This window comes from Aulonocara sp. 'chitande type north' Nkhata Bay, linkage group LG10, assembly GCF_057382095.1.
Source record: "Aulonocara sp. 'chitande type north' Nkhata Bay isolate Kocher_YH1m ecotype deep benthic linkage group LG10, A_spYH_male_GT1.1, whole genome shotgun sequence".
NCBI lineage: Eukaryota > Metazoa > Chordata > Actinopteri > Cichliformes > Cichlidae > Aulonocara > Aulonocara sp. 'chitande type north' Nkhata Bay.
Genome location: NC_141353.1, coordinates 17,182,218 through 17,194,470, shown reverse-complemented (window position 1 = coordinate 17,194,470; position 12,253 = coordinate 17,182,218). Strand labels below are relative to the sequence as shown.

The 12,253-nt window shown below is 38.7% G+C and overlaps 1 protein-coding gene across 1 annotated transcript in view; it reads right to left on the bottom strand.

Annotated features, from left to right (window-relative positions):
* The window catches only part of LOC147320612 (rho GTPase-activating protein 42-like), a 21,514-nt gene extending 9,261 nt beyond the window's left edge, over window positions 1–12,253 (bottom strand). Inside the window, exons 1-9 of the mRNA XM_086308717.1 lie at window positions 11,640–12,253; window positions 8,947–9,042; window positions 8,791–8,852; window positions 4,526–4,597; window positions 2,079–2,180; window positions 1,877–1,987; window positions 1,203–1,307; window positions 514–643; window positions 291–391 (exon numbers count right to left, since the gene is read on the bottom strand). Of these exons, the coding sequence (XP_086164843.1) occupies window positions 291–391; window positions 514–643; window positions 1,203–1,307; window positions 1,877–1,987; window positions 2,079–2,180; window positions 4,526–4,597; window positions 8,791–8,852; window positions 8,947–9,042; window positions 11,640–11,793 (933 nt within the window). The 5' untranslated portion in view covers window positions 11,794–12,253. The remainder of the gene's footprint in view (window positions 1–290; window positions 392–513; window positions 644–1,202; window positions 1,308–1,876; window positions 1,988–2,078; window positions 2,181–4,525; window positions 4,598–8,790; window positions 8,853–8,946; window positions 9,043–11,639) is intronic.

Here is a 12,253-nt window from a genome sequence, read left to right as displayed (position 1 = left end):
TAATTTTTGTCTGTTATAACAAAGGCATTTCCTAACTTTTGGGATAAATAAAGTATATCTTATCTTGGTGTGTGCAGGAGGAAGGATGTTTTCAAAGCAGTGCTGGTGGACATTCAAGTAAAGAGCTGTGATGCCTAAACCTTATATGTCAGAGCTGAGCTGTCAGAAATCACAGACCACACCGAAGTAGTTTCAAAATTGGAAAGTGAGCCCAGTGCAGAAGCGTCTGATGACCATGTTTGGTAGTAAATGGGCTAAAACGTGTAAAAACACGGTGTGGGTTTCCTCACCTGTCTGCTGGCTGGTCTGATCTCTGTGTTGCTCATGGTGAACATCTTGGAGCTCCTTTCATAAGTACAGTAGTATCTGGTCCACACACTTCCCAGTGGACCTACATAATAGATAGAATACACATTTTCATGGAGCTGAACGTGAATGTTTTCAGTTTGAATGTGAGTCTAGGATCTTCTAAGAATAAGGGAGAGGACAAAGTATAAGAGTTGCATGTCTTACGTTTCTCCTGTATATACAGATATCCCTCCATGGTAAAGCAGCTGGGCGCTTTGAAGTCCTCTTCTGCAGATCTGATCCTCTTCATCAACCTCTCAACCTCGGCGCGTGTACTTTCAAAGTTATTGCGAGCCTTAATAACAAACACATGCATAATTTGTACAGGAAACCACAATAGAATGAGACTTGCTTGATGGTCATTAAGTATACAAATCTTTAAACAATGTAGTCAGGAAATGGTTTCTTCATCTAGTCTACATTACTACAAGAGTTTCTTTGTTAATCTGAGCTCATTTTCTCTTATATATTATTCAAAGCAGTGGACTGACTTTATATTTGCATTTAAAAAAAATCCAGCTTTAAAAAATAAAAAAGACACACAGGTTTTCACCTGATAGAGAAGTAGCAGTAGATATAATTTAAAAGACCTTACAAACAAACTTAAAAGTCTAAAAAAGTTTACGGGGCCCAGTACATTTTTGCAGTCTGGAAATAATTGATTAAAGAGAGCCTATTTAGATCACTTTCACTTTCATAATAGTTATATAGTGCCAGATGGATCTAAACCTTGTCTGTAATATAATTTAATTAATGCCTAAAATGTAAATAAATCAGACAAAACACATCATAAACAAGTAAGCATTAAAGGCTCCAGATGTTATTCAAAACATATGCAGTTAACAATCACTTACATTTTGCAGATTAAACTGAAGCTGCTGCTTATAGGGTTCAAACTCAGAGGCCAACTCGTATCCCTCATGGTAAAATGTAAACAACCCCTGAAGGAAGGCTAAAAGCTGGAGAGTAGAGGCACAGGAAAATGTTAGCTGGGGGCTTGGGAGTGAAGAGTATAATGAGAGGATTACAAAAGAATGATTGTCAGTCATCGGCTCAATCAATCCAAAATAACTTCAGCTGGAGAAACCCTCTCTATCTCTGTCTGTTGTTTGGTTTGCTGCACTTGTTTACCTTACAACAAAGAGTTTCCTTTTCTGTCTGCCAGAAAAATCTCAGTGCAGGAAGTGCTGTTACAGCAACAGGAAGTGGGCTCTACTGATATGTATCATTAAACATGTTTATCACTGGGCAAACACTCCGTGTAATGTATACTTTTCAGAAAACGACTTTCTTTTTACTTTAAAACTGAAATTTTATAACTTGATGTTTATGACACAGAAGAGACTCATTACTTAATATTTTCCTGCGATGTCGCACTGGTGACTAGGTTTTCCCTCTACTGATCAGAGCAAAAAGTAAAGTGTGAACTGGCAACTCGACACAGGAAGCAAATACCTGATAATGATTTCATCGTGTTTCGTGTTACGAAAAGTGAAATTTCTATGGCACTTGTGTTATGTGAACTCACCGGCTCTACAAATTCAAACTTCTTTCTCTCCTGCACTTCTTGGATCTTGAAGACATACTGGAGAGACGCATCATAAAAAATCTGCCTGTCTTTACTCATCTGTGAGTCAGCCTGCAACAGATACAGCAGAAACACCACACAGTGTTTAGTGTATTTAATGTTTACGCTTTATTTATATGTAACAACTTATGTAGAGTTTTACCTCTTGCAGCTGGGACTCCTTCTTTTTGGAAGACAGACTGAGGTGTTTCTCCAGGACAGAGTAGTACCGTTCTGTTTCTTTGTCAAATTGCTTCTTTTCCTCCTGAAAAGAGTGAGGGATCCACAGACTTAAATAAATAAATAAATACATTTAAATCTGCCAATAAAATGCATACAGTTTACATTTTAGGTAACAAAAATGTGTCACACATGGACTTTTACATCTCTGTTAGCAGGGCTGAAAGTCTTAACATAACACATAACAGATGTGCCGTGGCCAGTGACGAAACAAGCATAAGTTACAGTATTTTATTCTTTTAATGTTTTTTTTCACTTAAACCATAAACTACTATTTTAATTGTATTAATTTTAATTGTAATTGTATAATTGTATAAAGTTAACAAGAAGATTATCTTGGTCATTTTGAGGTTTAGACTGTTTGCTAGATATCCAGATCGGCAGCACAAGGATGCTGGAGCCTATTCCCACTGACACTGCATGAAAAGCAAGCACATGCACTGCATAAGTACTGCACAAATACACCGCTTTTGACTGAATTCAGAAATGCCATAAAGCTGATACACAGCATACAAAATGGAAACAAGAATAATGCAAAATTATTTTTTTGCAAGTAATTAAAATATAGTTTTTTTTATAAATGTAATTTCCAATGTAATTTGTGACTTTTTGCTGTAAAATGTAAATAAAGAATGTCTGTTCAGTTGTTCAAATTGAGGAACTGAACAGACTTAAGTGTTGTTCAGACTTAAGTGGGTTTTATACTTTCCACATCTGCGAATCTTCTTGGGTGTCTGTGAATTTCAATTACAATGCACCAACTACATATGCGCGTAGGCAGTGCAGTTTAAAGAAGTATAACTGGAATGATTACTCAGTCGTTGGGTCTCCAGTGGTCCGTGTATAATCGAGGCTTTAAAATATCTGATCATCTACATCTCTCCATGCTACCCTGTCGCACCTGGAGCACCAGGGGAGCTACACACGCCTCCTCTTTATTGACTTTAGCTCTGCCTTTAACACCATCCTTCCTCACAGCTGGTGTGCAAGCTGTTAACCCTAGGAGTCCCATATTCCACCTGTCTATGGATTAAGGACTTTCTGACAAACCGTACACAAAGGGTTACGGTGGGCCCCCACATCTCCTTTTTTTAAAAATCAGTCTTTTGTAATTATATTTAAACTTTTTCTCTTGACACCACAGGCTAAAACTTTATCATACAAAGTAGAAGCTATATATGAACATATTCCAGAAACACCACCATCTTCTCTGGGCTAACGCTTATTTGAAATGGACTGAGGCAAAGCAGAAAACTGCTCTGTGGTCAGACTAAAGCGGAGACACACCTTTATCTGGTTTGTTATCAGTGCTCAGCTCAAAAGTTTGAATCTCCTGGGGTGCGTCAGTGCCTGTGAAATTAACAGCTTACACATATTAAAAGGGGCCGTCAATGCTGAAGGTTTTACAGCAACTTGTGCTCCCAGATTGTCTTTTCAGTGAAGGCCTTGGATATTTCAGCAAGACAATGCCAACTACTCAACCAGTATGGCTTCACAGTAGAAAAGTCTTGCAGTCCAGACCTTTCAGCAGCTGAAAACATTTGGACATTATGAAATAAAAAAATATGGGGCTGTTGAGCAGCTTTAACTGGTTATATTTGCAAATCACTGCGTTCCATTTTTTGTTTCAATTTCTCACATCGTCCTAACTTCTTATGTAATTTGTTTTATTCTACAGATAAAAGTTAGGCAGTCACTAAAGTTTTGAGTTTATCCTGCTGGAACTGTGAGTTTCAGTAGCACATTTTTTGGAAGAGACACACTAAAAATAGTTACGATAACATCTCTTTTACAAAAACAGCTGTAGCTCTCAATGCCACACGTGTATCTCTATTCTCTGAGAAGTGACTACTGGCATTTCTCACGCAAACACCTGCAACATTTCAGGCTGAGGAGTTACTTCCAGTAATACAAAGAAGTGAGCTTTGATTTCATTTTCAGGACTAGTAATCGACCACGTGATGCTGCTATCTACATCCTTATTTTTCACTGAAAAAGAAAAGAGGAAACCAAAAAATAGATAAAACTGGATTATACAACTTGAGACAGCTGCTGAAACCAGACACCAAACTCATTTTTTGTTTACACTGTCTGTCTGAGTTCAACCATCCCTCTGTCTGTGACGTGCTCCTTTTCTTGCCCTCCCAGCGTCCGTTCCCATGACCTTGTTGCTGACACTGGACTGTGATCCATCATTTATCTCGACAAATTGGATTCTCTGATCGCTGACTAACAACCCGAGCGGGACCAGAAAGAAGCAGAGTGATCTGTCTGATCACCACCCAGAGTGCTGCATACCAAATGAAAGCAACATCCATGTTCATAATCTACTCAGCAGTGACCCTTCGACTATAAGAAGAGGAGGTATACCTTTACAGCTCCAATCTGTTCCTTCCGAAACTTCTCGAGTGGTGAGATCAAAACATCATCAGCATTTTGGATCTAAGAGATGAAAACAGAAAATGCAGTCAGCTCAGTGTGTCATATCGAGTAAATATCGAGACAAGCAACATAAATAAAGCAACAGCTCCCATGAGGGCTTTAGCGTCTCACTCAAAATAGCTTTTATCAACTGGTCAGCAGAGGCTTGCCTTTTATTATTCTGAGAGTTTTACCTTAAAACAGGAAAATTTAATTCAAAATATTTCAAATCAATATGCTAACAAGACAATCTATCGAAAACTTCACCAAATTGTTGTATAAAAGCAAATTTCTGGTTGAGATTTACTCTATTTACCTTGTCAATTGTAAACTATTTAAATGGAAATTATTGAGAACAGAGGTAGCAAGGTATGTATATTTGAGCAAAGCAAATGATCTGAATAATCAAACACCTTTTAATGCCTACACTTTACCTGCTGCTGACATAACAAAACAAAAACAAAGCTTAAGCTTCATCACCTTGAAGAGCTGTTCAAACATCACAGTAACACCCAGCACAAACATTTAGTTATGATTTCGTCATGCTTGGCACATACAGTACTCTGCCAAAGCCTCAAGCCATCTCACATTCCTTTATATTGTGCCAAAGCCAGACTTTCTGAAGGTCTTTTAAAGCTTTTCTTTTGACATCGGCTCCTTTTTCACACATTTGCTATCCAGTCTTTGTATCTGACCATTTGCAAAATGACAATTATCCCAAACAAACTGCATACCTGGATAGAAAACACACAATGAAACACTATTAGTCATGGATTGGCCTCCCCACAATAATGTTGAACCTGGACTTCAACATCAACAACAACAGTGTGAGATTAGAATGGAACAAAAGGCAGCCAACATCCAAAGGATAAAAAGAAAAAATCTGATTGTCCTTCGAGAAGCCTGTAGAATTGTTCCTGAAGACTACTTGAAGAAAGAAAGCTTGCCAAAGAGAGTTCAGGTCTTGTTGAAGAATAAAGTTGCTCGGTGGTGATATCCAATTTTGACTATAAGGTTTGTCAGAAATGCCCTTTTTTTTTTTTTTTGCTTTATACAATGTATTCCTGTTGTCCTAGAAAAAGATAAAGACATGAGGGGTGGCTCAAGACTTTTGCACATCACTCTATTTAAAAACACTAGACATAAAACTGTTTTTTTGCCAGTAGTCATTGAAATACTGCAAACCAAAGAGCTCTGATGCAAAGTATTTCACAAAATATTGGCCAACACTGGCCTGTTTCATCAGAAAAATTACAGTAAAACTGCTGTAACATTTCTGCTGGTTGAGTTGCTGCAGTATGTATGAGAAACTTGTGAGTGAGAGGCTGTGGTACAGAGGGGTTATCAGAACTGAGGACTCTGGTGTTTACATTAGGTCTCTGCCCTCTTTAGTCAGGAGTCTATATATTGCAAATGTCGGTCAAATCTTACTTTGTTCTGTCTCAGTTGATTTAAGCATCAGACTATAAATATACCCCCACTCCCACATCATGACTCCACTTTCACTTTGACTTTCGTGCTGCCCTAATACCCCAAAAGAGATCTGGTTTCTTATTACATTCAGCTGGATGAAAGTGAAATCTAAGAGACTGAAGTCCATTGTCAGGTCACAATAATGGTCTTTTCAGGTTGGACGGGTAGGTATTTCAGAGGAACTCATTTGCTGGAATTTCCCTTAAACATAATAATGATAATAATGATGTTGTTAGAAGGGTTGGAGTAGTGCCACATTAAGAGGAAAAGCATGCAATCGAAATGCGTGCACACACATACACACTCACAAAGAGAAATGGGCAGTCAAACACACACACACAGGACCCTTATATGGACTTTCCCAGGCACTGGGGCTGTGCTCACGCTCACAGGGGAATTGGCAGAATAGGTTCCACATGGTGCCTCTGTAACCAGACCGTGCTCACAACCACAAAGACACACACATGAGGTTGCATACTATGCACATACATTGCACATGCGCACAGGTTTGCCTTCACACAGACTGTGCCAGACTCGAGTCACCCTGAAACAAAGACCTCTGACTGATGGAGGTTCTCTGAGTCAAAGACATTTCCCAAATTGCCATGGTGCACAAAGTGCTGTCGGTAAAACGTATTCACTAAAAAAAAAAGAAGGTGTGAATCAGACTTGTGGGAACTGGACTGAAGTAGGAGCTCGAGGAAGTGACAGTGGCTAAGAATGAGTTCAGCTTTTAAACAGAAATCCTGTACATAGTAACTAATAGGGCTGCTCAATTAATCGAATTTTAATCACGATTACGATCTGGGCTTTCAACGATCATTAAAAATGACTGAGCCGATTATTAGACCCTCCCTCATTTATCCGCGACACCTTAAAGGCCGGTCCGTAAAAAGTATTGTCGGGCATAAACTGGTCCGTGGCGCAAAAAAGGTTGGAGACCGCTGATTAAGAGGACCCGAGGGAAGCTCGGAAAGCTAAGCAGAAGTTATTTGGAGAGGAGACTGACTGCCGTTGGTTGAAAAGAGAGGTTAAAAAAAACTTCAGTGGTGTTGCACACTATTTTATATTATTTTTTAAAGTCATTGTTAACCCTTTAAATCCGGTCAGAGCAGCACGCTCCGTTTTGTGTAACGATTTTTAAATCCCTGTAGAACCTGAACCGTGTAAGCTAGCGCAATAATTTGTTTTGTATATGAAACCGGAGGAGTTGTACTTACATCTTATGCCATCAGCTTGTCCTCGGTCACGGTTTCCTTCCACATATAGCTTTGCAAAAATTGCATAAAAAGCGCTTGCAGGAACAAAAACATAATATTCCAGAAACATGCTTTGCCGATCCGATCAGCTGTTAGTAACACTTCCCACAGTGAAACAGACATCAGCACGAACTATCGCATGTCCGCCATTTCCTGGCCGAAACCGGAAGTGACGTCATTTTCGCGGAAATGTAGTATTTTACTTGTAAGCCTTAAAAACCTATACTGGTCATGTTTGACTTTTCTGAATAGTTTCTGAGATGCTTAGAACTCAAATTGCACTGCTGGAAATAGTTTATTTTGATGCACCTGCTGTTTTCTTTGCAAATTTGCATCATAGGATTGTTTTTTTGTTTTTTCTGCAGTGTATATAAAAATTGGTGTATCTCAAAAATAAAACTATGAAGACACTCAAAATAAATTTCCTGTTGTTGTAAACTATTTTTTGCAACTTTTTTGTATTTAAAGTTTTAAGGGATAAACCTCTTAAATTTCTCCAAGTAGAAATATATGTAAAAAACAAAACAAAAACGATTTTCAATTTTTTTGTAGTTTATTGCACTTTTTTGCAATTAATGTAGTTACTATGGACTTAATGCATACATATTATTAAAATATGGGCCATATCAGTTGTATAGCAACTTGAAATGCTCCCACAAATGGCACTACAACATGTAAAAAAATAATATAAGCTCTGGCGGACTTAGTTCTATGGTAGGTCTTAAAGGGTTAAATAAATATCGTCAAATAATCGAGATCTCAATTTCAGTGAAAATAATCGTGATTATCATTTTTGCCATAATCGAGCAGCCCTAGTAACTAATGACTTAAATCTTAATCAGTAATGGTGAATAAACATGTTTTTTTTTGTCCACTTGGGCTGGTGAAAAAGTTGTGAACACATTTACAGTCACATATTGGGTTGATCATTAGCATTCATTTGAAATTGCTTTCTAGCCTCCTGGTGATCCTATTTTTAATATTTACTCCTTTTTTGGTCAGTGTATAGTAGTTAGTAAGGTAATGTACAGTGAGATGGTTTCAGCTCGGCCAAAATGACACTGAGAAAGAACTGAGAGGGAACCAAAACAGGCTAGTTTCAGTTCTCTCGTGATAAAGTTCTGCAGACCTGAAGGAAGCCTCAGATTCAAGTGGTATTTTTTCCCTTTCATGCTGCCACAGTATTTTCAAATTCTTACTATTAAAAAAAAAATTACAGGTGCTTAAAGATGGGATGCACTTGCTGCTTTCTGCTGCTCAACAGGAGACATAGAGTGCGAACACATTTCTGGTTGGTTTAGACTTTGGTGATAGCAGTTTGGTTAATTTTTTTAAGAGATGAGCATAGTCAGCCAGAGAAAGATGACAGGTATAAATATCTACAAGAACAAACATCCTACAGTTAGTTATCAATGTATCAAACTGCTACCAAGTCTGTATTTCTACGCACCCACACTCAAATACAATCACACATTTTCTTACCAGACGTTTTCTCTCCTCTTCCATGGTGCTTAAGAGCTGAGAGAACTCCTTTAAAGACTGGGCTGCAAAATAAATAACACATCCCACTGCTGTAAAAGGCTTTGCATATCTTAAATATTGTGCAAGCTTGTGTAAAAAGTGGCATTTCTGTCTCACCTATATTGACCTCATCATCAGTCTCTGCATCTCCAATGCATTCAAACTGAAACTCCTGCAGAGACTGTGAGAATCGCTGTACAGCAAGAGAAAGACCTGAGGAAGACAGGTAGAAGTTCATTACGTCAACTAAAGCATTGTTAACAGCTGGATTACGGGTAACATCTTTAACTTAGCCTGTTTAGCTTTTTGCACAAGTTGCCATCAGCGGCCACCTGAAATGCTCCCTTTGTTCTACAGGTTGCAGGGAAAAATCACTTATTCCATCCTGTAATAAACCATTAATATATTTTCCTACAAGTCTCTTCAAGTGTGATGTAAATGAAGTGCCACACCCTGCAACAATCTCCTGTGTGTTTACGTGTCCAAACAACACTCCAATAATAGAGTTTAATACCACAGTTTATTCTCTAAGGCACACAAAATACTTGGCTGCATTCTGTCATTAACACACCCTGAGATTGTTGTGCAGGGCAGCCGCTGAGAAAACATCTTAATCATACCACTCCACTGCAAACTGGTAATAAAACCATTAAACTGTCATTTATATTTCTATCAGTGTACACCAGATTACTGCAAAAACTTTGTTCAGGTTGAATGTATGAAAACAACAAAACAACCACTTCATTCTGCACTCGATTTGGTGTCCAGGACTGTTTATGTCCTAGACTGCATTAGTGCAGAAAAATGTGCTTAATGTGCTTATTCTGATGAGGGTTTGTTTGGTGTCAAATAACTTGCTTTTGACTGGTTTTCAGGTTATTTCACATCTGTGTGGTCACAGAGCAGTCAAACACCTTGTGTGTTTAAGGTGACCCCCTCGTGTTCCCTCAATCTTACAATTCAACACTGTTAGGCACACACTTTTTCCAAAGTATGGCTTTTTACTTAGAGGCTGCACCAAAAGACATCATTTCATCAAGGTTCTCCTGAAGTTAACATGTGGAAATCACCACAATAACACAAACATTGGAGACTTTTGTGAAGTATAAACACAATAAAATATACAACTACAATAAAGACTCGAAAACCCTTAATAACTGTGTAAAACTAGTGGTAGGTGATTCTCAAGAGGTTTTTTTTTTCAGCTCAAAATGAGATGTGCCATTTCATGGATGAACTAAAACCTAGATTATTATCAGAGAAATCATCCTCTGAACAGTTAACAACAGTTTTAAAGGCTGCTGGGATTTTTTTTTTTAAGAGAGAGAGGATGCATGAGAGTAAGACATCTAATGCGAAAAAGTACACATATTTACTTAGCAAGAGATTTGGAAAACATTCAAATAAAATATATCTCTCTTTCACTGATTTACTCTCAGCATTGGTAATATGTCCCACATTGTCCCTCACAAGCATACTTCTTGTCCTATATTTACTGTTTTTGAAGTCTGGTCATGCTTCTTTTAACAGAGGTTAAAACTCCAGCAACACTTGCGGGTTGGGTATTATTGCTTCACCCTGGTGAAAGCTGCAAGCTGAAATGTGGTGATCAAACAATAAAATTGAAGCTTCAGCCTCTTTAGACTTCATGTTCTTCTTCATCCAGTTCGGAAGTAGGTAAGGTTTTCTGACAAACCTCTGCCTTGTTTTGACCTTGTGTGTATACAGCTGGCAGCGGCAGGTGATGACCTCAGCCAACAGGTGAGCCAAAAACCCCACCCCCCCACCTTAATCAAACACTACAAACAACAAGGAGGTATATGCTGTTTGAAAGCTGTCATCAGGACAAGAATATGGCACCCAGTCAGTAACCCAGCCATGTGCCTTTATACTGTCAAATGAAGGTGTCAAAATTAATAAACACACAGTCATTAACGCGATCTTTGGGGGCTGACCTGTACTATGTAAGGTTATTTGATGGTGAATGCCATGAGACTGAGCAACCTTCTTTAAGACTTTCTTTGCATAGCATTTGCGTGTTCCAGTTATTTCCAACCATTTAATAAATACAAGGTATTCTGGGGCTGGCGTTTAAAAAAAATTGTATTCAGGAAAAACCCCAAATGTGATAATAATAAAGATTCATATGTGCAAAAATGTGAATATTTCCAGTTTTCCTCTGTTTTAAAGAAATTGAGAGTTTAGTGCCTTTAGGTTTAGTACTAATACCCAAGCAAAACAAGCTAAATTAACATTCTTCTGCCACTTTTAAAAAAAATACCCACTGTTTATAGAAAAAAAAAATCAAAAACATCACTGATATAGTTAATGTGGACATGGTCTTTTTATATATTTTCAGTAATCTAGCCGAAATCAGGTAACACCCAATAGTAGCTTGGTGGGTGGAGGTTAGGCGGTGGTCCTGCTGTTTTGGGCCCTCAAGGCAGTTGTCAGCTGTTTGCTGCTTTCTGCTAGTTAAAACCTGTATGTAACAGCAGACTACAATATTGTAAAGGTGACCTACATCAACAAATTAAGGTGAACAAATATTATTAATTATTAACTCGCGCAATAGCTGCTGTGTATATCACAGACCTACACTGTGCATAACACTGTAACTACCTTCCAAACTGTCCTGCTCATACTACACACACAAATGAAAAATGAGACACTCAAGGTTCAAGTCCCTACAGTGGTTCTGTTTGGAATGATACCCAGAGGACTTCCCTTTGGATCAGGTTGCATAAATCACTGCAAACTGTAAAGCACATTCGCTCCCAAGAATCAGCTATTAATCAGCGCGTACTTACTTTTAAGGGCAGATATGAGCATGTTTCCATCTTTGATGAGGTCTTTTATGAACCTGTTGGTTCGCTCCAACTCTATTTCATGGCACTGCAGCCGCTCTCTGAAATCCGGGCTGTCCAGGAAAGAATCACTGAACTCCAGCGTCGGCAGACCCATCGCTAGATTAATACACGCCGCTAATTACGAGAGAACAACAGCACGACGCCTTCTCTGCCTCCTCGGCGAGACACCAAACGGTGTTTCAGTGTGCTCCGAGCAAATTTCTCAGAAATTTCCTCCAGCTACTCTTTTTCATGCCTTTCTTACTTTTTTCCCAGCAGAACTTCCGGACACAAGAACACAACAGAGTCTCTGATAGAGAAGGCTTGGCTAAGCTATACAACGAGCTCCATGCAGCTTCTCTCCAGCCTTCTTACTGTCGCTACTTTCATATAAGGCGTCGCGCTGACTTCTTATTTACTTATTAGGTGAAGCAAAGCGGACGTACGGCCGTGCAGAGTAACTAACAGGGCTTAATGTTGGTCGCACCAAAGAAAGAAGTCGGCAAAGACTGGCTAACTTTGTCTACGGACGGATCCTAGTCTTGTTACTATGGGAACGGGAGACTCCTGCTGGC